Source organism: Crotalus tigris, unplaced genomic scaffold (assembly GCF_016545835.1).
Source record: "Crotalus tigris isolate CLP2741 ecotype Arizona unplaced genomic scaffold, ASM1654583v1 scf7180000021321.634910, whole genome shotgun sequence".
NCBI classification, from domain to species: domain Eukaryota; kingdom Metazoa; phylum Chordata; class Lepidosauria; order Squamata; family Viperidae; genus Crotalus; species Crotalus tigris.
In genome coordinates, this window is record NW_024098453.1 from 551,919 (window position 1) to 577,500 (window position 25,582).

The window sequence follows — 25,582 nt, forward strand, 5'->3', positions numbered from 1 at the left end:
TAGATGCCATATGTAGAATACAATCGATCAGAATAGAACTGGAAGGGACCTTAGAGGTCTTCTAGTCCAACCCCCTACTCAAGCAGGAGACTGTATAGGTCCAGTCTTTTCTTAAAAACTTCCAGTGTTGGAGCATTCACCGCTTCTGGTGGCAAGCCGTTCCACTGGTTAATTGTCCTCCCTGTCAGGAAGTTTCTCCTTAATTCCAGGTTGCTTCTCTCCTGGATTAGTTTCCATCCGTTGCTTCTTGTCCTTTTGAAAAAAAAAAAAAACCGCAAGATTTACCGATATTTTGGAACGCGCGACTTATTTTTAACTAAAGCCCGGTCCCGTCATTCACACAACCATCCAAACACGCGTCCCAGCCCTTTCCCCCCCCCCTCAGACACGGATCGTCCCAAGGCTCGGCGAGCTGAGGGCAAAAAAAAAAACAAAACAGGCCGGAAGTGCCGCCAGAGCCTCTCGGGAGTTGAAGTCCCTCAGAACGCGGGCCTGGCGATGTACGCATGCGCGGCGCTCCAGTGGCGGAGGCGCGGCTTCGAGAGGGGCGCCACGAGCGGAAGCTGGGCAGGGCATGCCGGGAGTTGCAGTCCCTGGCGGTGACGGAGCGGTGGGGCGAGGAGTAAGAGGAGGAGGAGGCGGCGCCGGGCAGAGGCTTCCCGCCCGGGGCCCGGCGATGGCAGCGGGCGGAGACGGCGGTGGCCTCGGACAGGGTGTCTCTCGGGCCGGCAGTGAGGTCGTGGGTCCCTGAGAGACCCGGGGATGGAGGTCGGAGAGCAGGAGGAGAGCAGGTGGGCGGGGGGGAGTTTGGGGGAGAGGGGAGCCGTGGGAGGGAGGGGATGCTGAGTTTGGGGGGCTGAGGCGAAAAGGGGGGGACCCTGGGGGGGGGCTAAGACAAGGAAGGGTGACAGGAGGGCGGGGTTGCAGTGGGGGTGAAGCAAGGGGGGGATAAACTCATGGGGGGGTCTTGAGGTTAAAAAACACAGGCAGTCCTCGACTTACGACCGCTCGTTTAGTAACCGACGTTACAGTGCCGCCGACCAAAGCAACCTTAAGGACCGTTTGGCACACTTGACGACCGTCGCAGCAACCCCGTTGGTCGCCTGATCCAACTTCGGACGCTTTCGGCAACTGACTCGGATTTACGACCGTCGCAGCGTCCCCCGGCATTGTTCTCGAGTTTCAACGTTCATTTAGTTCCAAGTTACGACGGCACGGAAAAAAAGTGACTTATGACCGTTTTTCGCAGTTGCAACCTTTCACAGTCACGTGAACCGAATTCAGACGCTTGGCAACTGACTCGTACTTACAACGGTCGCAACCTGCCGGGGGTCACGCGATTCCCCCTTTTGCGGCAAAGTCAACGGGGAAGACCCAGATTCAATTAACGACCGTGTGACGCGCTCTACCACTGCCGTGGTTCGCTTAACAACGGGGGCAAAAACGGTCACAAAATGGGGCAAAGCTGACTTCGCAACTGTCTGGCTTAGCAGTGGAAATGTTGGGCTTGGTCGTAAGTTGAGGACTACCGGTAGATGACCTTTGGGTGCCTCTCTTGATAACCGAAAGTGACGGGAGACGGAAAAAAGCCAGCCTAAATTGGAATGATTAAGTTTATGTTCCCCCTTACAGATAGTCCTTGACTTATGACCGCAAGGGAGCCCAACGTTTCTGTTGTTAAGTGAGACATTTCTTAACCCCGTTTTACGACCTTTCTTGCCACAGTTGTTAAGGGAATCACTGCATTTGTTAGTAACCCTGTTGTTAAGTGAATCTGGCTTTCTCCATTGACTTTGCTTTTCAAACGGTCGCAAAAGGGGGACACTGCAACTGTCATAAGTACGAGTCAGTTTCCAAGCGTCTGAATTTGGTTCACGTGATCATGGGAATGCTACAAAGGTGGCAATTGTGAAAAAATAAGTCATAAGTCACTTTTTTCAATGCTGTTGTAACCTTGAACTAAATTAACTGTTGTAACTCAAGGACGATCTGTATTTATCTAAAAGGCAGTTTGACTTTCTTGGGTTTTGTTTTTTTTCCTTGAAAATGTTTCGCTTCTCATCCAAGAAGCTTTTTCAGTTCTGCTTCTTGGATGAGAAGCAAAACATTTTCAAAGAAAAAAAAACACACGGAAAAATCTAGTTGCATTTTGGGGGGGGGGAAAGCAGTTTGAGATGTAAATTGAGGACGACCTGTGTGTGTGTATATATATATATATATATATATATATATATATATATATATATATATATATATATATATATATATATATCCTCTTTGCAGGAGATGGGCGGTTCAGAAATACGAAAAAATAAATAAATGGTTATTATTTTCAAAAAGGAGGCCTGACCAGATTTAGCAGGCCAAGGATAGGAGGAAATCCTTCTTAACGCGCAACTGGATTAAATTAGATTAAAGCCCTTAGGGAAGGGTTGAAGAGCGCCTTACGCTGATGACGGTTTTCCAAAACCAACATTTTAAAAACGGTGGCACATCAGCAACTGTGAATCATGGCTAGGTGAAACTTGCGGGTTGAGTAGCAATGCCTCCGAAGGAGACAGCTGAGCCAGAAATAGCCATTTTTGATCTCTTTCTAGGGACTTTTCAAGGATTAACCACAGTCAAAACTAAAAAGCTAGCAGAGATTTATTATTTGATCAGTTCTGGAATGGTTTTTTTTTTTTAAAGACCGGTTTTGGAGTGAGAAATTAACAGGTAGTCCTCAAAAGTACAGCGACAATTAAGCCCAACGTTTTGGTTGATAAGTGAGAAATTTGCTAACTGAGTTTTGCCCCATTGGTAAAGCGAATCACTGCATGTGGTTAATAATAATAATAATAATAATAATAATAATAATAAAGTTGGAAGGAAACAAAAACATATGAAAAACGGTTGCAGGAACTGGGTTTGGCTAATCTAATAATAATAATAAAGTTGGAAGAGACCTTGGAGGTCATCTAGTCCAACCCCCTGCTCAGGCAGGAAGCCCTATACCATTTCAGACAAATGGCTGTCCAGTCTCTTAAAAACTTCCAGTGTTGGAGCATTCACCACTTCTGGAGGCAGGTTGTTCCACTGGTTAATTGTTCTATTTGTCAGGAAATTTCTCCTTAGTTCCAGGTTGCTTCTCTCCTTGATTAGTTTCCATCCGTTGCTTCTTGTCCTGCCTTCAGGGGCTTTGGAGAAGAGCTTGACTCCCTCTTCTTTGGGGCAGCCCCTGAGGTACTGGAACCCTGCTATCCTGTCCCCCCTGGTCTTTCTCTTTATTAAACTAGACATACCTAATTCCAGCAACTGTTCCTTATATGTTTTAGCCTCCAGTCCCCTAATCATCTTTGTTGCTCTTCTCTGCACTCTTTCTAGAGTCTCAACATCTTTTTTACATCGTGGTGACCAAAACTGGATGCAGTTAAATTAGTCACAAAATTGTTAAGCGAATTCTGCTTCCTCGTGGACTTTGTTTGTCAGAAAGTCACGAAAGGGGATGCTGAGACCGTCATAAATATGAGTCGGTTGTCAAGCATCCGAATGTAAATCACATGACCACAGGCATGCTGCAACGGTCCTAAGTGTGAAAAACGGTCCTAAGTCCCTTTTTCACTGCCGTTCTAAATTCGGTCACTAAGTGAACTGTTGTAAGTTGAGGACTACGTCTAATCCCCTGAGTCCATTTCTCCTTTCTGCTTCTCTCTTACTAAGAAAAAAGGGCAAACAAAAAACTTGTTTCGACACCGTGACTAAAATTGAAAGTCAGGTTGTTTGACTCTTGGCAATCCCTTAGTCCTGCGTTAGAGGCTGGGCTTCTCCTGTCAATCATCTCCGCTTCCTGGCTCTTTCTTTTGTTTGGGTAGAGAATTAAATTTCACTTTATTTAATGCAATCAAGAGGTCTTTCTGCTGTCTAGAGTGATGACTTAACAGTTCTCCAAAAAGTGAGAAGAAGAAACAGCAACATCCAAAGATAAAAGTTCATGGTTAGCTTAGGTTCCTTCCCCCCCCCCCATACAGCTTACTTTTCATTTTCACTTTCCCAAGAAAACCCTCCTTGTGAATCAGATGACCCAAACCAAGTTTTGCTTGTCGTCCAGGAAACTGACCGGTTGCGTTCAAAGCCGGCTGTGTTTGTCATGGCTTAACACAGGGGTTCTCCACCTGTGGGTCGGGACCCCATTTGGGGTCAAACGACCATTTCACGGGGGTCGCCAAACAACGCAGTCCGCCATTTTTTCCCCCTTTTCCTTAGCTGTGCTACTCCCTTTTATTCTATTGGCTTTGAAAGCCAATAGAATAGACTCTCTTGAATAGAGTCTAATTCTATTGGCTTTCAAAAGCCAATAGGAATTGTCCAGGCTGTCTCTGCCCTGCTGAGCCCGCCAAAAGTCCCATTCTGCAAACGGTGCTGCACCAGTTGAGTAGTCCTCGACTTACGACCAGTTGAGTAGTCCTTGACTTACGACCAGTTGGGGGGGTCGCTGGCTTAATAGAATGGAGGCAGCCAGAGAAATGCTCCCTTTGGAATTCTTGGCATAGATTCTGCTTCGTTAAAGTAAGTAGGAAGAATATAACTTTTTCATGCCACAGATAAATAAAGCAAATTTTCCCGTGGGAGGCTCTCTGTGTGTTATCCCATATTTTCCAGCCCTCCTTTCTGCCATTTGCAGTACAGGCTGTCCTTGACTTACAATAGTTATATAATAATAATAACAACAACAACAACAACAACAACAACAATAATAGTTGGAAGGGACCTTGGAGGTCATCTAGTCCCTGCTCAGGCAGGAAACCCTGTACCATTTCAGACAAATGGCTGTCCAGTCTCTTCTTAAAAACTTCCAGTGTTGGAGCATTCATCGCTTCTGGAGGCAAGGAGTTCCACTGGTTAATTGTTCTAAATGTCAGGAAGTTTCTCCTTAGTTCTAGGTTGTTTCTCTCCTTGATGAGTTTCCACCTGTTGTTTCTTGTCCTGCCTTCAGGGGCTTTGGAGAACAGCTTGACTCCCTCTTCTTTGGGGCAGCCCCTGAGATATTGGAACGTTGTTATCCTGTCCCCCCTCGTCCTTCTCTTCATTAAACTAGATAGACCCAATTCCAGCAACCGTTCCTTGTATGTTTTAGCTCCAGTCCTGAGTTTGTTTAGTGACGTCCGAAGTTAACGACGACACCCCAAAAAAGGACCGACGACCATTTTTCACGCTTATTACCGTTATTATCATTGCAGCCTCCCCCATGTCACCTAATTTACATTCGGGTGCTTGACTGCTGACTCAGATTTATGACGGTCGCAGTGTTCCCCCCCCCAGGGTCACGTGATCCCCTTTTGTGACCTAACAAGCAAGGTCAACGAGGGACAGCCGGATTCACTTAACAACCGTGTGTGACTAACCGCGTTACCTTTCCTGCGATGTCATCTCGGTTGCCGCCGCCGCAAACTTTTTTGAATAGATTTTGTGACAATTGGAAGCCTCGCCAGGCTTCGGATTGCTTTTTCAGGGTGGTGAATGCAGCGCCGGTAACGGTTGAATCAGCACATGCTCGGTTCGAAATGGGGCCAGCTATGTTTGTGGCTCCGTTTTGGAACGAAACCAGGATAGTTTAATGTCTGATTCAAAGGTAGGCAGGCTGGGTCATTGGTGAGTCGACGCTAGGGTGTGGAATCCCATCTTCAGACCTACGGTACGAAGCAGACCATCCCGTGAATAGCACTTAGCAATAGATCGCAGACTTGTATACCGCTGCACAGTGCTGGGCAGCCATCTCTAAGTGGTTTACAGAGTCAGCCTATTGCACCCCCCCCCCCCAATCTATGTCCTCATTTTACCGACCTGGGAAGGACGGAAGGCTAAGTCGACCATGAGCTGGTCAGGATCGAAATCCTGGCTGTGGTCAGTGAATTAGCCTGCAATGCTGGGTCACCATGGCAGGCAGGCAGGCAGGCAGGCAGGCAGGCAGGCAGGAAGGAAGGAAGGAAGGAAGGAAGGAAGGAAGGAAGGAAGGAAGGAAAAAGAAGAGATGGTGTCCTTTCATGTGCTATGAGAATGACCTTGGGAAGGAAGGAAGGAAGGAGAGGGAGGGAAGAAGGAAGGAATGAAAGAAGGAGAGGGAGGGAAGAAAGAAGGAAGGAAGGAGAGGGAGGGAAGAAGGAAGGAAGGAAGGAAGGAGAGGGAAGGAAGAAGGAAGGAAGGAAGGAAGGAAGGAAGGAAGGAAGGAAGGAAGGAAGGAAGGAAAAAGAAGAGATTAAGTCCTTTCATGTGCTATGAGAATGACCTTGGGAGACAGGTGGAAGAACTGAAACTTAGGCAAATGTCATTCAAAAAGTTATCTCAGCCAATAGAAGGAAGGGGGGCGTGGGAAATGTCGTAGAAGGGACCCCTCCCTAGTTTTCTGGAAAGTATAGGAGGGGAGAGATGCTTTCAGAGTTGCAAGATTCTGGTAAAATAAACTTACAATAAAAAGGAAGGAAGGAAGAAGGAAGGAAGGAAGGAGATGGGATTGAGAAGGAAGAACAAGGAAGGAAGGGAAGAAAGGAAGGAACGTTGGCGGTAGATTCTTCTGTTGTTCTGGAGGCTGGATTTGAGCATTAATTATACGGTAGCACGTCTGTGCATAAATAACACGCCCATCTTCTAGCTGGCATGAAAATGCAATGACATGACACACGCTGTTAGGAAAGCGACAGATGAAATACTTTTGACTGCAAAGACAGGAAGCTTGTGTCTTAAATTTGATTTTACGATGCATTTTGTCCCAAACAGTGCAGCCTTTGTTTACAACAGAAACGTTTTTTTGTCAGACCAAGACAGATAATAGCTCTCAACTGAACAACGGTTCCTTTAGTGACCGAAATTACAACGAAACTGGATAAAAGTAACTTTACGATTGTTTTTCACACAATCATTGCTGCATCCCTGTGGTCACGTGATCAAAATCCAGACACTTGGCAATTGACAGTACGCGAAACCACGTCTCCTCCGGTCTGCGGAAAAACCTTTCTCCACGTAACGGGTCCCCCATGCCCGAAACGTTGCGGGCTGCTAGACCAGTGGTTCTCAACCTTTTTAATGCCGCGACCCCCAACTGGTCGTAAGTCAAGGACTACTCAACCGGTCGTAAGTCGAGGACTACTCAACTGGTGCAGCACCGTTTGCAGAATGGGACTTTTGGCGGGCTCAGCAGGGCAGAGACAGCCTGGACAATTCCTATTGGCTTTTGAAAGCCAATAGAATTAGACTCTATTCAAGAAAGTCTATTCTATTGGCTTTCAACAGCCAATAGAATAAAAGGGAGGAGCACAGCTAAGGAAAAGGGGGAAAAAATGGCGGACTGCGTTGTTTGGCGACCCCCGTGAAATGGTCGTTCGACCCCAAATGGGGTCCCGACCCACAGATTGAGAACCACTGGTTTAGACTAAAAGACAGATGTCCAGGTTCAAGGGCTCCATTACTTCTTTAAGTAGAGAGCAGAGAGTCACAACAATTGGGACACCCTGGTGCAATCGCTGGAAATCAGTCCTCCGTCCTCTATTGTGAAAAGCCCCGTTGTGTGCTCGTGACGCAATGTTTTGCATGGAGAAGGAACCAGCTGTGAGCTTCGGCAGGCAGCTGATTGAGAAGGTCATAGATGGCAGAGCGTGGGAAGACGCCCACTTTGGGCGCGGAAGTCTTCTCGGCTAGGCTGGGTGGATGGATCAGTTAAAGGACACCTAGAAAGTTGCTCATGTTTTAAATGCACTTTATTGGGCTTTTGCTGCGCTGGCCTGAAGTCGTTTTTCTTCAAGGGATTCCTTTTTTTTTTATAAGATTTTATTGATTTTTTTCCATACATACAATAATAATTTTTCAACCAACGTGCTGTCTGGGTTTAAACGCGCTAATACATATTTAATTCCTCATCCTTTATTCTTTCCTCCAACCATCGGTAAAATAAGTCCCAAGTTTGATCATATTCCGTTTCTTCTTTTTCTTTCAGTCTTTTATAGTCAAATAGGAGAAACTTCTTGACAGTTAAAACAATTAACCAGTGGAACAACCTGCCTCCAGAAGCGGTGAATGCTCCAACACTGGAAGTTTTTAAGAAGAAACTGGACAGCCATTTGTCCAAAATGGTATAAGATTTCCTGCCTGAGCAGGGGGTTGGACTAGATGACCTCCAAGGTCCCTTCCAACTTTATCATTATTATTATTATTATTTTGGATCATCGCACAGTCAGCCAGATGTTCAGACTGGATTTGGCATTTTGTCTACCTATCGAGTCCTTACCCAGGACCTGGGATAGGCAGATGTGGATGTTTGATGGTATTACAGATATCGTCGCAGGATGGAAGCAGTTCCTAATAAGGCCGCCTTTTGCAATTGACTAATAGCGAATTTGTCAATGCCAATGGTGTTCAAGTGGTGCTCCAGTTGTTTTGGGATTGCACCCAAGGAGCCTATGACTATTGGTACTACCCTTGCTTGCTTTTGCCACAGTCTTTCTATTTCTATTTGTAGGTCTTTGTATTTTGTTATCTTCTCCAGTTCTTTCTCTTCTATTCTGCTATCTCCAGGCACTGCCACGTCCACTATCCAGACTTTTTTGTCTTTCTTATCGACAATTGTTAAGTCTGGGGTGTTATGTTGCAGGTGCTTGTCTGTTTGAATTCTGAAGTCCCAGAGCAGTTTAATTTTATCATTTTCTATGACTTTCTCTATTTTATGATCCCACCAGTTTTTGCTTACAGGCAAATGATATTTTTTGCAGATCTTCCAATGCACCATTGTTGCTACTTTGTCATGCCGCTGCTTGTAATCAGTCTGTGCAATCTTCTTGCAACAGCTTACCAAGTGGTCCACTGTTTCTTCAGCTTCTTTGCATAGGCGGCACTTACTGTCTGTTGCTGTCTTCTCAATTTTGACTTTGTATGCATTTGTCCTTAAGGCTTGGTCTTGTGCAGCCAGAATTAGTCCCTCGGTCTCTTTCTTCAATTTTCCTGCTCTTAGCCATTGCCAGGTTTTATTATTATCTGCTTTCCCAGCTATTTTTTTCATGTATTGGCCATGTAGTGCTTTGTCTTCCCATGCCTCTATTCTGTTCTTCATTTGGTCTTTCTTGTAGGCCAGTTTGATCTCTCCAGTAGTTAGTAAGCCTTCCTGATATACTAATTTCAGTGCATCTTCATCATTGTTCTTCAGATATTCTTCCAAAGCCATTTTTTCTTCTTCAACCATCTGATGTACTTGTAGCATTCCACGCCCACCTATTTGCCTTGGTAGATAAAGTCTATCAATGTCACTGCGTGGATGAAGGGCATGATTCATTGTCATTATTTTTCTGGTCTGCCTATCCATTGCTTTTAGTTCTGCTTGAGTCCAGTCCACTATTCCAGCTGTGTACCTAATGACTGGGATTGCCCAGGTGTTGATTGCCTTTATGGTATTTCCTCCATTGAGTTTGGACTTTAAGATCTTCTTCACTCTCTTGATGTATTCACCTCTAATCTTTTTCTTGACTTCAGTGTGCTTGATGTTGTCAGCTTGAAGGATACCCAAGTATTTGTAGTAATCTTCCTCATCCAGACTCTTAATGTTATTTTCGTGGGGCATCTTGATTCCTTCAGTTTTCACTGCTTTTCCTTGTTTGATAGTAAGTGTGGCACATTTGTCCAAGCCAAACTCCATTACAATATCTTGGCTATATATACGGACAGTGTTGAGCATCATCATCATCATCATCATCATCATTATTATTATTATTATTATTTCTTCATTCTATGGTATCCCTTCATTTTTCCAATGTTGCGCAAATATTATTCTTGCCGCTGTAGGGATTCCTTTTTGGTATCAGAACAGAATAGAATAATATAGGAATGGAATAGAATAGAATAATAGAATAGAATAGAATAGAATAGAATAGAATAGAATAGAATAGAATAGAATAGAATAGAATAGAATAGAATATTAGAGGATTGAAGAATAGAATAGAAAAAATGAATAGAATAGAATAGAGAAAGAATAGAATAGAATAGAAAAATGAATAGAAAAATGAATAATGGAATAGAGAAAGAATAGAATAGAATAGAAAAATGAATAGAATGGAATAGAGAAAGAATAGAATAGAAAATTAAAGAATAGAATAGAAAAAAAATGAATAGAATAGAATAGAAACATGAATAGAAAAATGAATAGAATGGAATAGAGAAAGAATAGAATAGAACAGAACAACAGAACAGAACAGTGGTGGCGAACCTATGGCATGGAGAGAGCCCTCTCTCACTAGACTAGCCATGCCCAGTTCTGTAACCGCTCTTCGTATGTTCTAGCATCCAGTCCCCTAAACTATGGTCGCGTGTTCTGTCTGCTCTACTTGCAAAGGCTAACAGCATCACCGAAGCAAAGTCAAGCTGGTGTTCGTGAGAGCCACCCATAATAATATGTCCATTCTGCCACGTGTGACTTTGCGCCCCTGGCGGGAATATCTTCAGGGGACAACTCTGAGTGTAAAGTCCATGTCATTAAGCCTACCTATTTGGTAACCAGGAAACACACCCACCCAGTGCACAACCTTTTGCAGGTGTGGCCTGCTTACCATGTTTGTCCAGATTAAAGTCTCCCCTTATCAGTCGAATTCTGACGATGCGGCAGAATTTGACTGGCCCAGGTGAGGCACACCTGTTTACCTTTGAACTGCTTTGACCAGGGGGTCTTCCAACTTGGCCCTTTGATGGCTTGTGGACTTCAACTCTCAGAATTCCTCAGCCAGCGTGCCAAGCTGGCTGAGGAATTCTGGGAGTTGAAGTCCACAAGCCATCAAAGGGCCAAGTTGGAAGACCCCTGTCTTAGATCTCGGTCTCCCAAGCGTGGCCCCTTTAAGCCAGGGGGCTTCCAACCGTAGCAACTTTAAGACTAGAGGTCTTCAGTCTTGGCCACCTCACAACTTGTGGACTTCAGCTCCCAGAATTCCTCAGCCAGTGTGCCTGGCTGAGGAATTCTGGGAGTTGGAAGTCCACAAGTCATAAAAGGGCCAAGTTTGAAGACCCCTGTCTTAAATCTAACAAACAAAATGGAGGCTGCCTGAGGAATTCTGGGAGTTGAAGTCCACCAGTCAGAAAAGGGCCAAGTTTGAAGACCCCTGTCTTAAATCTAACAAACAAAATGGAGGCTGGCTGAGGAATTCTGGGAGTTGAAATCCACAAGTCCTCAAAGGGCCAAGTTTGAAGACCCCTGTCTTAAATCTAACAAACAAAATGGAGGCTGGCTGAGGAATTCTGGAAGTTGAAGTCCACCAGTCAGAAAAGGGCCAAGTTTGAAGACCCCTGTCTTAAATCTAACAAACAAAATGGAGGCTGGCTGAGGAATTCTGGGAGTGGAAGTCCACGAGTCCTCAAAGGGCCAAGTTGGAAGACCCCTGGCTTTGACCACCAGATACTAACTAACTGCTTACTTTGAATGCCTATTTAATGGCGTTCTCTGGAGTTTGGGGCGTAGTTTTGCTATTTGCCTTATGCTGCTTTTCTAGGCTTGCATGTAAAGTGCACCTCGCCTGGTTTTGGAAATGAAAGTTGGTCCAGCCTGCTTAAAAGGGAGGATAAAAGCAACTCATTTCAAAACAAAAAAAGCCACCCAAATGCATAGATTGTGATTCCCTTTAATTTATGCCATTCTTGCTCCGTTTTTCTAACCCTCTCATTAACCTACCTTATTTTACTCAGGCAGCTCCAAGCTCCATTGATAGGAACAAATGACAGGCAGTCCTCGACTTAACGACCACAACTGAATCCCGAATTTATGTTGCTTGAGAAATTGGTGAAGTGAGTTTCGCCCCATTGTACGACTCTTCTTGCCACATTTGAATCACCGCGGTCATTAAGGGAGTCGCCCGGTTGTTAAGCGAATCTGTCTTCCCCCCCCGTGGACTTTGAGCGTCAGAATATCGCAAAAGGGGATCACATGACTCGCCGGCACACGGCAGCCGTCCTCAATACGAACCAATTGTCAAGCTTTCGAATTTTGACCCCATGACCACTGGGGTGCTGCAAGGGTCATAAGTGTGAAATGTGATCACGAGTCACTTTTTCCCGTGCGGTTGTAACTTTGAGCAGTCACTAAATGAACTGTTTGCAAATCGAGGACTATCTGTGCCTGACAAGCTGGTGGTAAATCAGTATTCCTGTTGATCGACCGTTGGCCCGTTTCCCAGGCATCTATTATTTCCCTGGCTATTTTTGTACCTGCTCAGCCGACAATCTGAGTAGCTGCGAAATTGAACGTATGACCTTGTTCACTTTCATGTGTTCCACTGGTTGGATCCTCTTCCGGATAGGCTGGCTGAGACTCGTCTTTATGTTTCAGGAGAGAACACTGGACGCTGTTGGGGAACCTGAAGGCTACGGTGGAAGGCTTAGTCTCCATCAACCATCCCAACGTCTGGTCGAAATATGGCGGCTTGGAGCGGCTCTGCAGGGACATGCACAGCATCCTGTATCATGGCCTCATCCTAGACAAGGTAGGGTTCTCTGTGCTTGGCACCCTGTGGGGGGGCTGCACTTTGGGGCAGCAAAGGAAATTGGATTTGTGTCTTAGGACAGTGATGGTGAACCTTTTGGAGACCGAGTGCCCAAACTTCAACCCAAAACCCACTTATGTATCGTCGGGTGCCGGTGGGCGTGGCCGTCAGGTGGGCGTGGCTACAGTGCTCATGGCAGACGGGTGGGCGTGGCCAGGGTGGGGCACGGCCAACTCGATGTTGCTCCTGGGAGGGCCGGTCAGGTTTGGGGGAGATCCAGAGGTCTCTGGTGGGTGGGGTGGTGGGCAGGAGGCTGGTTCTGCGGGTGAGGCGAGGCAGGGCGGGGGTGCCATGTTGCAGGGCAAGGCGAGGCAGGGGCCAGGGGGCTGCTGCCTGACACCATTGGCCCCCGCACACAGAGGCCAGCAAGCGCATGGGTGCTGGGATGCATCCGGCCACGTGGGACCTCGGCAAGTTAGCGGGTGGCTGGTTGAAGACAATTGCCGTCTCCAGGGCATGGCGCACGTGCCCACAGAGAGGGCTCCGAGTGCCACCTCTGGCACGCGTGCCATAGGTTCGCCACCACTGTCTTAGGATGTTTTCGTTTCTTTGTATCCAGTTTGTTTGTTTGTATTATTTTTAGAAATAACTCCAGGCGATGAATATGTCCAACATACCTTGTTCCTCCTATACGCCCCACAACAACCCTGTGAGGTGGGTTGGATTGAGAGACAGAGTATGGCCCAAAGTCACCCAGTCGGCTTTCATGCCTAAGGCGGGACTCGAACTCACCGTCTCCTAATGATTGGCCCAAAGTCACCCAGCCGCCTTTCATGCCTAAGGCGGGACTAGAACTTCCTGTCTCCTGCTGATTGGCCCAAAGTCACCCAGCCATCATTCATGCCCAAAGCGGGACTAGAACTCAGCATCTCCTGGTGATTGGCCCAAAGTCCCCAGCTGGTTTTCATGCCTAAGGCGGGACTCAAACTCACCGTCTCCTGATGATTGGCCCAAAGTCACCCAGACGCCTTTCATGCCTAAGGCGGGATTAGAATTCCCCCATCTCCTGGTGATTGGCCCAAAATCATCCAGTCGACTTTCATGCCTAAGGCGGGACTAGAACTTCCTGTCTCCTGCTGATTGGCCCAAAGTCACCCAGCCGGCTTTCAGGCCTAAGGCGGGACTCGAACTCACTGCCTGCTTTCTTGCCTAACAATTTTCTTAACAGAGAAATTCTGGCTCAGGTGTGCTCATAAGTTGAGCGCTACCTGTAATTTGGCAAATTCAGTCAGTCGGGTGATAAATTCTACCAACTAAGCCAGTGTTTCCTTGGCAACATTAAGACTTGTGGACTTCAACTCCCAGAATTCCCCAGCCAGCCCAGCAACACTCAGCCCAAATAAGCCCATTGGGGAAACCAGTCCAGCCAGTATAGACCCACAGAGTCTTATCACACAGAGCTTTTTGAACTGGTCCTTTTCTCCTTCCGTTTAACCAACCTCACAGGGTTGTTGTGGCGATTGAACGTTAGAGGAGAATCTCTTTTTAAGCTTCCTCAGGCTCTCAATAAGCAAATACAGGCAGTCCTCGACTTACGACAGAGTCCAACACTTCTGTTGCCCAGGGAGACATTTGCTAATTGATTTTTGCCCCGTTTTACGATCTTTCGTGCCACAGTTGTCACGTGAATCGGTGCACTTGTTAAGTTAGTCACATGGTCGTTGAGTGAATCGGACTTCCCCCATTGACTTTGCTTGTCAGAAGGTCGGAAAAGGGGATCACATGACGGACACTGCGACCGTCGTAAATATGAATCAGTCGCCAAGCATCTGAATTTGGATCACGTTACCACGGGGATGCTGCAAATGATTGTGTGAAAAACAGTCCTAAGTTGCTTTTTTCAGTGCTGTTGTAATTTTGAACAGTCACTAAATAAACTGTTGTAAGTCGAGGACTGACTGTAATAATCACCTTCTTTAAGATTTGCCTACCTCAGGGGTAGGCAACCTTGGCTTTTTTATGACTTGCGGACTTCAACTCCCAGAATTCCTCAGCCAGTGTGGGGGAACTATGGCCCCTTCATGACTCATGGACTTCAACTCCCAGAATTCCTCAGCCAGTGTGGGGGAACTATGGCCCCTTCATGACTTGCGGACTTCAATTCCCAGAATTCCTCAGCCAGCGTGGGAGAACTATGGCCCCTTCATGACTGGTGGACTTCAACTCCCAGAATTCCTCAGCCAGCGTGGGAGAACTATGGCCCCTTCATGACTTGCGGACTTCAACTCCCAGAATTCCTCAGCTTGGAAACCTCTCTCTTTCCCCTTAGCATGGCTGGCGCAGGAATTCTGGGAGTTGAAGTCCATGAGTCATAAAGCGGCCTAGGCTAGCTGATTTTCAAGCAGGAACAAGAAGACTTTTTTTATCTTTTGCTGCTGGCAAATGTTTCTCCTTTTACCATTTATATTCAGCAGCTGCAAACCCGTTAGTTTTCTTCCTGTTTTTCTGCCTGGTTGGGTTTCGGTGGCAAGTGGGAGGCTACTTGCAGCTACTAGCACTGGAGGAATTTGAACTCTGCCTCTGTTTCCCTTCAGGTGCATTGCCAGAAGACAGACTACTGGCAGTTTGTGAAGGATGTGCCTAGGCTGAGCCCCCACGCGGCCCATCATGTGGAGAAGGTATGTCTAGTTTCATGAAAAGAAGGACCAGGGGTGACAGGATAGCAGTCTTCCAGTATCTCAGGGGCTGCCCCAAAGAAGAGGGAGTCAAGCTATTCTCCAAAGCCCCTGAAGGCAGGACAAGAAGCAACAGATGGAAACTCATCAAGGAGAGAAGCAACCTGGAATGAAAGGAGAAACTTCCTAACTGTGAGGACAATCAACCAGTGGAACAACCTGCCTCCAGAAGCGGTGAATGCTCCAACGCTGGAAGCTTTTAAGAAGAGACTGGACAGCCATTTTTCTGAAATGGGATAGAGCAGGGGTCTTCAAACTTGGCCTTTTTTTGACTTGTGGACGTTGAGTGCCTGGCTGAGGAATTCTGGGAGTTGAAGTCCACAAGTCAGAAAAGGGCCAAGTTTGAACACCCGTGGTATAGAATCTCCTGCTTGAGCAGGGGGCTGGACTAGAAGACCTCTAGAATGGTCCCTTCCAATTGTTATGATGTTAACAGTTGCAGGAATAGAGCCTGTCTAGTCTAGAGAAAAGAAAAATTAGGGGGTATATTATAGCAGTATTCCAGCATTTGAGGGGCTGCCCCAAAGAAGAGGGAGTCAAGCTCTTCTCCAAAGCCCCTGAAGGCAGGACAAGAAGCAACGGATGGAAACTCATCCAGGAGAGAAGCAACCTGGAACTAAGGAGAAAATTCCTGACACTCAGAACAACGAACCGGTGGAACTCCTTGCCTCCAGAGGTTGTGAATGCTCCAACACTGGAAGATTTTAACAAAAGATTGGACAGCCACTTGTCTGAAATGGTGTAATTTTTCCCGCCTGAGCAGGGGGTTGGACTAGAAGACCTCCGAGGTCCCTTCCAACTCTGTCATGGCTGCTCTGTTCCCCCTGGCTTTGGCCTGCTTTTCCTTGCAACCTTGTTCCTCCTTTGCAGTTCCTCCACCTTCACGAGAACGGGCAGCAGAATCCCGACAAGGCCAGAGAGCGAACGGTTGCCGAGCTCTGGCTTCAGCACAGCCTGCAGTTCCACTGCCTCTCAGCTCAGCTGAAGCCTCTGCTGGAGAACAAGCAGTATATCAGGAAATTCTACACTGGTAAGAATTCTGGACAGAATTTTTCAGCCTTTTCTGTCCCAATTTTCAGAAGCCGCCTTCCATTCATCATACAGCGTAGAAGGGCAGGGAAGATAATGGAATAGAGAATAGAATGAATGGAATGGAATGGAATAGAATAGAATATACACTAGAATAGAATGTAGAAAATAGAATAGAATAGAATTAGAACAGAATAGAATAAATACAATATAGAAAATTAGACTAGATTAGAATAGAATATAGGGAATAGAATAGAATTTGAACAGAACAGAACAAATAGAATATAGAGAATAGAATAGAACAGAACAGAATAAATACAATATAGAAAATTAGACTAGATTAGAATAGAATATAGGGAATAGAATAGAATTTGAACAGAACAGAACAAATAGAATATAGAGACTAGAATAGAACAGAACAGAATAAATACAATATAGAAAATTAGACTAGATTAGAATAGAATATAGGGAATAGAATAGAATTTGAACAGAACAGAACAAATAGAATATAGAGAATAGAACAGAACAGAACAGAACAGAATAAATACAATATAGAAAATTAGACTAGATTAGAATAGAATATAGGGAATAGAATAGAATTTGAACAGAACAGAACAAATAGAATATAGAGACTAGAATAGAACAGAACAGAATAAATACAATATAGAAAATTAGACTAGATTAGAATAGAATATAGGGAATAGAATAGAATTTGAACAGAACAGAACAAATAGAATATAGAGAATAGAATAGAACAGAATAGAATATAGACTAGACTAGAATAGAATATAGAAAATAGAAGAGAAGAGAATTAGAAGAGAACAGAATAAATAGAATATAGAAAATAGAATAGAATATAGAATAGAATAGATTAGAATATAGAAAATAGAATAGAATACAATTAGAACAACAATAGAATATAGAAAATAAACTAGACTAGAATAGACTAGAATAAAATATAGAAAATAGAATAGAATTAGAATACAATGGAATAGAATTTAAACTAGAATAGACTAGACAGAATAGAATAGAATATAGAATAGAAAATAGAATAGAATAGAAATTAGAATAGAATAGAATATAGAATAGAAATTAGAGTAGAAAATAGAATAGAATAGAAATTAGAATAGAATAGAATAGAATATAGAATAGAAATTAGAGAATAGAATAAGAATAGAATAGAATAGAATATAGAATAGAATAGAATAGAGTAGAATAGAATAGAATAGAAATTAGAATAGAATAGAATAGAATATAGAATAGAAATTAGAATAGAATAGAATAGAATATAGAATAGAAATTAGAATAGAATAGAATAGAATATAGAATAGAAATTAGAGTAGAAAATAGAATAGAATAGAAATTAGAATAGAATAGAATTCTTTATTGGCCAAGTGTGATTGAACACACAAGGAATTTATTCTGGCAGGTTTGGAGGCATCGGACACAGAGAATCCTCGACTTACAACCATTTGTTTAGCGACCCGTAGAAGTTATAACAGCATTGTAAAAACATCATTTTTTGCACTTTCAACCCTTGCAGCCTCTCCGTGGCCATGTGAATTAAATTCAAATGCTTGCCAACTGACGATTGCAACGTCCTGGGGGGTTACGTGATCCCCTTTTGCGACAAGCAAAGTCAATGAAGGGAAGCCAGATTCACTTAACAACCGGCTTACTCACTTAACAACTTGCAATGCTCCCCTTAACCACTGTGGCAAGAAAGGTCATAAAATGAGCCAAACTCACTTAAAAATTGTCTTGCTTAGCAGCAGAAATGTTGGGCTCAGCGTTGTTCCTAAATCAAGGACTACTTTGGTTTTCCCTACGGATCCTCAGTTTGCTTTTTATCTGCTGCTTGGAATATGTTGGTAGCAATAGGGAAGCGGACGTCGCCAGCTTTTTTTGGAATCGCTTATCTCGGGCGTAACGTTTTCCCATGCAAATATTTCCTAGGTCAGTGGTTCTCAACCTTTTTAATGCCGCGACCCTCAACCGGTCGTAAGTCGAGGACTACTCAACCGGTCGTAAGTCGAGGACTACTCAACTGGCGCAGCACCGTTTGCAGAATGGGACTTTTGGCGGGCTCAGCAGGACAGAGACAGCCTGGACAATTCCTATTGGCTTTTGGAAAGCCAATAGAATTAGACTCTATTCAAGAGAGTCTATTCTATTGGCTTTCAAAAGCCAATAGAAGCCAATAGAACAGTGGTTCTCCACCTGTGGGTCGGGACCCCATTTGGGGTCAAACGACCATTTCACAGGGGTCGCCAAACAACGCAGTCCGCCATTTTTTTCCCCCTTTTCCTTAGCTGTGCTACTCCCTTTTATTCTATTGGCTTTTGAAAGCCAATAGAATAGACTCTCTTGAATAGAGTCTAATTCTATTGGCTTTCAAAAGCCAATAGGAATTGTCCAAGCTGTCTCTGCCCTGCTGAGCCCGCCAAAAGTCCCATTCTGCAAACGGGGCTGCACCAGTTGAGTAGTCCTCGACTTACGACCGGTTGAGTAGTCCTCGACTTACGACTGGTTGGGGGTCACGGCATTAAAAAGGTTGAGAACCACTGCAATAGAATAAAAGGGAGTAGCACAGCTAAGGAAAAGGGGGAAAAATGGCGAACTGCGTTGTTTGGCGACCCCCGTGAAATGGTCGTTCGGCCCCAAATGGGGTCCTGACCCACCGGTTGAGAACCACTGTCCTAGGTCAAGGGGTGGTCCAGCCTTAGCAACTCTTAAGATTCCTGGACTTCAACTCCCAGAATTTCCCGGCCAGGTCTGCTTGCTGGGGGATTCTGGGAGTTGAAGTCCACTGGTCTTAAAAGTGGTCAAAGTCGGAGACGCTGTGCCAATTCAAATGTAAATTGTCGAGTTGACTCCTGATCTTCTTCCACGCTTCCTTTCGCCGTTCCTGATTCAGAGACCTGTTTTTCCCTCTTCCCCATCTGGACTTTAGTTTTAACGGAAGGGGCTCTCCCCTCCATGGATTAATCATCAACCCAAGTTGTGTTGGTGTTGACACTTAGCCGGCCACTTGAAGAAACAAAAAAACAAATCCAGAACACCTTCGCCCACCAGTCTTGTTGCTAAAGCTGCGTTTAGGGAGGGAATCCTGGGAGCTGAAGCCCCCCCCCCCGCGTCTTGCCAAGTTGCCAAGTTGGTGAAGAGATCCTGTTCCCCCACCATAGAGGCACAGGGCCAAAGGCACAATTCTGCCCTCCGTTTTTAAACTTCTTTTACAGATTCAGCTTTTCTGCTGAGTGACGCCCACGTCACCGTCATGTTGCAGTGCCTGGAGGCTGTGGAGCAGAACAACCCCCGGCTTCTGGCCCAGATCGACGCCTCTATAGTGAGAAAGAACTTCTTTCTTTCTTTCTTTCTTTCTTTCTTTCTTTCTTTCTTTCTTTCTTTCTTTCTTTCTTTCTTTCTTTTTCTTTCTTTCTTTCTTTCCTCCCTCTTCATTCCTTCCTTCCCTTTTCTTTCTTTCCTTCCTTCTTTCTTTTCTTTCTTCCCTCCCTCTTCCTTCCTTCCTTTCTTCCTTTCTTTCTTTTTTCTTTCCTCCTTTCTTTTTTTTCTTTCTTTCCTCCCTCCTTCCCTACTCTTTCTTTCCTCCCTCCCTCTTCCTTCCTTCCCTTTTCTTTCTTTCTTTCTTTCCTCCCTCCTTCCCTACTCTTTCTTTCCTCCCTTCCTTCCTTCCTTCCTTCCTTCCTTCCTTCCTTCCTTCCCTTTTCTTTCTTTCTTTCCTCCCTCCCTCCCTCTTCCTTCCTTCCTTCCTTCCCTTTTCTTTCTTTCTTTCTTTCTTTCTTTCTTTCTTTCTTTCTTTCTTTCTTTCCTCCCTCCCTCCCTCCCTCCCTCCCTCCCTACTCTTTCTTTCTTTCCTCCCTACCTCTTTCTTCCTTCCCCTTTCTTTCTTTTTTTCTTTCTTTCTTTCTTTCCTCCCTCCATCCCTCCCTTCCTTCCTTCCTTCCTTCCTTCCTTCCTTCCTTCCTTCCTTCCCTTTTCTTTCTTCTTTCTTTCTTTCTCTTTCTTTCTTTCTTTCTTTCCTCCCTCCTTCCCTACTCTTTCCTTTTCTTTCTTTCTTTTTTTCTTTCTTTCTTTTTTTCTTTCTTTCTTTCTTTCTTTCTTTCTTTCTTTCCTCCCTCCCTCTTCCTTCCTTCCTTCTTTCTTTCCTCCTTCTTTCCTTCCTTCCTTCCTTCCTTCCTTCCTTCCTTCCTTCTTTTCTTTTCTTTTCTTTTCTTTCTTTCAAAAGCACCTTTGGGACAATCAGTGGAATAACTTGCCTCTAGAAATTGTGGCTGCTCCATCAGTGCAGGTTTTCAAAAATAGACCAGGCGACCATTTGACCAGGATGATATATATCAGGACTCCTGTCTGGAGCAGGGGGTTGGACTAGAAGACCTCCAAAGTCCCTTTCCAGCCCTACGATGCTATGCTCATCCCCAGTCCTCCGTGGCCTCAACCCGGCTCTTCTTTCAGTTTGCCAGGAAAGGCGAAGCCTCCGAGTCCCGGACGAAGAGCCTCACAGCCCTGTTGGGGTCCATCTCTACCCCTCCTGCTGAAAACACAGCCCATCGCTACCTCGGCTCCTTCTCAGGGCTTCCGTCCACCTACGCCAGCATCCCAGGTAAGCCACGAGCAGTGGCATGCTAGGGATTATTATTTAAAAAAATAAATCTCTCTTCTACTACTCAGTTACTGCAACGTGGATGCTGCCACCGTTCGGTTTGAGGTTGCCGTTTGGGGCAGTTTTAGGTCTCCCCCCCCTCCCATCAATTGGATAGAATTGGAAGGCGTACAGGTAGTCCCCGACTTAACGACCGTTTGTTTAGTGGCAGTTAACGATGGGGCCGAAAAGGGTGATGCCGTGGTTCCGACAGACAGAGACGAATAAAGCAGAGCTCCGAGGCTTGCAGTTTCCTCAAAGAACGTGTTTATTGGTTGCAAAGTATGGGCACGTCAAAAGTGAAACCAAGTCTGGAGACACACCTAACCATTGGACGCTATCTAACAAAATGAAATTCAGGGGTGAAAAAAGTAAGGTTCTACATTTAGGCAAGAAAAACCAAATGTACAGGCGTAGTATAAGGGGTACGTGTCTCAAGAGTAGCAACTGTGAGAGGGACCTCGGAGTCCTAGTGGACGATCCCTTCAATAGGAGCCAGCCGTGTGCTGCAGCTGCCAAAAAAGCCAACACAATCCTAGAGTGCATTAACCTTGTGAACTCTCAAGCTTCCTCCTTCTGTTACATATTCAAGATGGGCAGTATTTAATATTTATTTGTTACGTATATGTAGGTGTGAGTCTATACACATTGTCAACGCTGCAAATATTGTATATTCTTGCTTTTGACAATATGCAGAATTGTCTGGTAAATATGGGGTTAATAAAGAGCAGAAGGGGCGTTGGGGGTAAAGCCCGGGAAAGAAAGAGGAAGAAAACATTTGACCTTCACACTAATTGGATAATGTGAGATAGGAGGGCTAATTTAGGGAGGGAACATGCTGATAATTTAACTCGTGTTTCTCAACCTTGACCATTTTAAGGCATGTGGACTTCAACTCCCAGAATTCCACAGCCAGCATTGCTGGCTGTGGAATTCTGGGAGTTGAAGTCCACATGCCTTAAAATGGTCAAGGTTGAGAAACACTTATTTAACTGCTCAGAGGAAGACAACTTAGATCCTAGCATCCCTCCGTTGTGCCTGTGCCGACATTTTGTAACAATAAAAGACTTTTAGGAAAATCAATGCCTGGAAGTTCTTTGGAATGTTACATTAGCCGGAACCACATCGCACCTGTAAATAGTATGTTTAGGTATGTGTCATGTATGTGTTTCACGTTGAGAGCGGGCAACTCAATTTCATTTTTGTTGTGTGCCATTGTGCCCAGTAAAAAAAAAAAATGACAATAATGTTCTGGTAGCCAGATCGTCACCGAAAATAAGGTAGATTCCTTGTCTGTGCCCCCTTCTCTTCCTAGACAGGAGATTATCAAGCCCTCCGGCGTTCGGTGGCACCGTTCGGTCTGAAGAAAACGCCGCTTGGACCTCCACTCCCCGGCATCAGGAAGGCAGGTGCCCCCAACACCTGGCCGGTCCTCCTCTCGGCATCTCCAGCCCCAACGACGCCAACAATGCCCCGGCTGCTGGGACGAGCACCGGCCTTCCGCCGAACCCGACCTCAGACCCCTGGTCCGGAAGCCAAGATGAGACGGACGGGCCGGAATATCTGGCCATCGGGAATCTCGGCCGGCCGAGTCGGGCTTGCGACAGTCCCGAAGTATCCGGCCCGGCCACCTTGAACAGTTCAGGGAGCAGCTCCTCCAATCTGTTTTCGTCCGGCAGCTCTCAGAAGCTGGAGTCGGTTTCCTCCTGGGGGGAGCTAGGAGGCAGCTGGAAGTCCTCGCTTTTACGGCGGTCCAGCTTCTCCGAGGGACAGACCTCGGTTCTCCAAGGGAAACCCAAACGGAGCCACGTGCGTTCCCAGTCGGACACCAATGTGGCTTCTGCAAAAGCTCATGGTAAGAGGGGAGAAATGTGTGTTTGTGTGTGTGTGTGTGTGCGTATGTGTGTAGAAGTGTATCTAGACACAACAGGTAGTCCTTGTTGGTTTAGTCTGATCAAGGGTCTTCAAACTTGGCAACTTTAAGACTCGTGGACTTCAACTCCCAGAATTCCTCAGCCAGCGTGGGGGAACTATGGCCCCTTCATGACTAGTGGACTTCAGCTCCCAGAATTCCTGAGCCAGCATGGGGGAACTATGGCCCCCATGCTGGCTGAGGAATTCTGGGAGTTGAAGTCTGCAAGTCTTAAAGTTGCCAAGTTTGAAGACCCTTGATCAGAAATATTGAACGTAATAGTTTGAGATCTGTACTAAAGATATTTGTAAGTTATGGAATTATTGACCAACTCAGCCGCCACGTTGCTTTTCCAATGCTTAAATGTAAAACTAGAACACCAATAAAAAAGCGACAAAATCTTTAGCTCAGATGACCAACTACAGAGCTGGTCTTTTCTATCTGCCACGTGCGTTCCCATTCAGAATGCAGGTCTTATCTATTTGAGTTCTCACCATCTTGCATCAGCTAATTAGTAATACAATAATATTCTTATTTTCTGGTAATTTCCAGATCTCTTAACTTTAGTAACCCAAATTCCTCCTCTTTCAACATTTAATACTTCCTGCCTTTTTTTCTTAATATCTACTGTCTCATATTTAAGCTAATAATTCTTATTATTACTGCTAGCCCAGGGCTTTTTTTGTCATAGAACGCTCAGAACGGAGTTCCGGCACCTTTTTTGGATGGAACCTTGTAGGGTAGGCAAGGCGGGTTATATGACATGTGTGAGTTCTGGCACCTTTTTTTTTTTTTTTTTTACAAAAAAAAAGCACTGCTGCTAAGTAAAAAAAATTTTTTGTCGCTTTTATATAATTGGCTGATTTAATGGGGTGGAACATACTGTGTGGTCTCAGAAAATGGATTAACGCAGTACTGTAATCAGTTTAAGTATGTTGCAGTGTGTATTGCATCCTAAACCAGTTTGAGACCTGGTTGCCTTGGAATGCTGAGTCCCCTTATCCCCTTAATTAATTTGGGAATGTCTGTCTTATCTTTAGAAGATATTTTACAAATAATCTACATCGAAAGGCAAGGAAAAGCCCGTCCCTCAAATAGTGCTCTATTCCATTCTCGCTTTCCACGTTCTGGCAAGGGCTGCTGGGAATTGTAGTTTGATGATACCTCTCTACCCCAGACAACAGGCTTTCTAAAAAGGGGGTGGTCTTCAAATCCCAGCATTCCTCAGTCCCTAGGACAGTTCTTGAGAGTTCTGGGGAGTTTGACGTTTGCTTACCTGGTTGGGAAAACTCCTCTGGATCCGTTTTGCTCAACTTTCAGATGGGTGGACTTCAACGGCTGGCTGGGGGATTCTGGGAGTTGAAGTCCACCCATCTTAAAGTGGCCACGGTTGACAAAAACATCTATACCAGTGGTTCTCAACCTTTTGAATGCCGCGACCCCAACCGGTCATAAGTCGAGGACTACCCAACCGGTCGTAAGTCGAGGACTTTCCCTATCCGGGAGCGCCGCGCATGCGTGGTGCCGCCCCCTGCGCCGGGCAAGGCGTAGCTGGCAAGCGGCAGAGACGGCGCAGGCCGACCACCGGCTGGGCCACCAGTTGGCCCAGCCCAAGGGAGGTAAGGCACCCGCCGGGCCTCACGCACGCCAGCAATCCTCCCTGCGCCCGCCGGCTTCCCACCTCCCACCCCTGGCCCTCTTTTACTTACATTTTTAGTAGTTGCTCAGCAGGGAGGGGTGGAAGCTTCCAGACAGCTCGCCTTCGCTGCAGACAACTCGCAGCACCGTTTGCAGACTGGGACTTTTGGCGGGTTCAGCAGGGCAGAGACAGCCCGGACAATTCCTATTGGCTTTTGAAAGCCAATAGAATTAGACTCTATTCAAGAGAGTCTATTCTATTGGCTTTCAAAAGCCAATAGAATAAAAGGGAGTAGCACAGCTAAGGAAAAGGGGGGGGGGGAAATGGCAGACTGCGTTGTTTGGCGACCCCCGTGAAATGGTCGTTCGACCCCAAATGGGGTCCCGACCCACAGGTGGAGAACCGCTGATCGCCCCCAAAAGATGGGAAAACAGGAAGTGATCACGACTGCCGAGTATCGTAATTGTGACTGTGGATTTTATAGCCTGGGAAGATCTGGGCGACGCTCTCCAAAGGACCCAGCTAGGATTCTCTCTTGGAAAATAACGCTCCTTTTTTTCTATTTTTATTCTGTTTTTCTCTTAACCTTCTCTCCTGCTTTCGCCGCCCGTCCTTAGGAGGGCGCAGAGACATCAGCATTATAATCGAAGATCCTGTCGCAGGTTTGGGAACCAGCATGTTACCAATCCATCTTCCCTTTCTCGTCCTGCTTCTCCCCCCTTCCCATCCATTGGTAGTTCCTTGTCCTGAGTTCAAAACCTCCGCAAAATCTCTCGAAGGTTCTCGTCTGGGAGTTTAGAATTAGAGACCACGTCTTCTTCCCCGCATGAATATTCAACACGCTTGCCCCACAGAACACGCCTCTGTCACGGAACCAACAGATAGTTCTCGGCTTACAAGAGTTCCTTTGGTGACGGTTGAAATTGACCAGGGAAGGAAAGTGACTTATGACCGGTTTCCATACTTAACGACTTCTGCAGGCATCCCAAGCTCACACGATCAAACTTCAGAGGCTGGGCAACTGACTCGTATTTATGACGCTCGCAGTGTCCCCGGTTGCAACCTTCTGACGAACCGAATTAATAGGGAAGCCGCGTTCACTTAACGATCCTCTTACTAACTTAACACCTG

The 25,582-nt window shown here is 45.6% G+C and overlaps 1 protein-coding gene across 4 annotated transcripts in view; it reads left to right on the forward strand.

Annotated features, from left to right (window-relative positions):
- The first annotated feature begins 541 nt into the window (after nucleotides 1-541).
- The window catches only part of RUBCN (rubicon autophagy regulator), a 55,954-nt gene continuing 30,913 nt past the window's right edge, over nucleotides 542-25,582 (forward strand). Inside the window, exons 1-8 of one of the 4 annotated variants that reach the window (XM_039369931.1) lie at nucleotides 542-791; nucleotides 12,323-12,476; nucleotides 15,071-15,154; nucleotides 16,082-16,241; nucleotides 19,480-19,586; nucleotides 20,714-20,861; nucleotides 22,216-22,755; nucleotides 25,069-25,113. In XM_039369931.1, the coding sequence (XP_039225865.1) occupies nucleotides 763-791; nucleotides 12,323-12,476; nucleotides 15,071-15,154; nucleotides 16,082-16,241; nucleotides 19,480-19,586; nucleotides 20,714-20,861; nucleotides 22,216-22,755; nucleotides 25,069-25,113 (1,267 nt within the window). In that variant the 5' untranslated portion in view covers nucleotides 542-762. The remainder of the gene's footprint in view (nucleotides 792-12,322; nucleotides 12,477-15,070; nucleotides 15,155-16,081; nucleotides 16,242-19,479; nucleotides 19,587-20,713; nucleotides 20,862-22,215; nucleotides 22,756-25,068; nucleotides 25,114-25,582) is intronic. The other 3 variants (XM_039369933.1, XM_039369932.1, XM_039369934.1) reach the window with 3 other exon arrangements.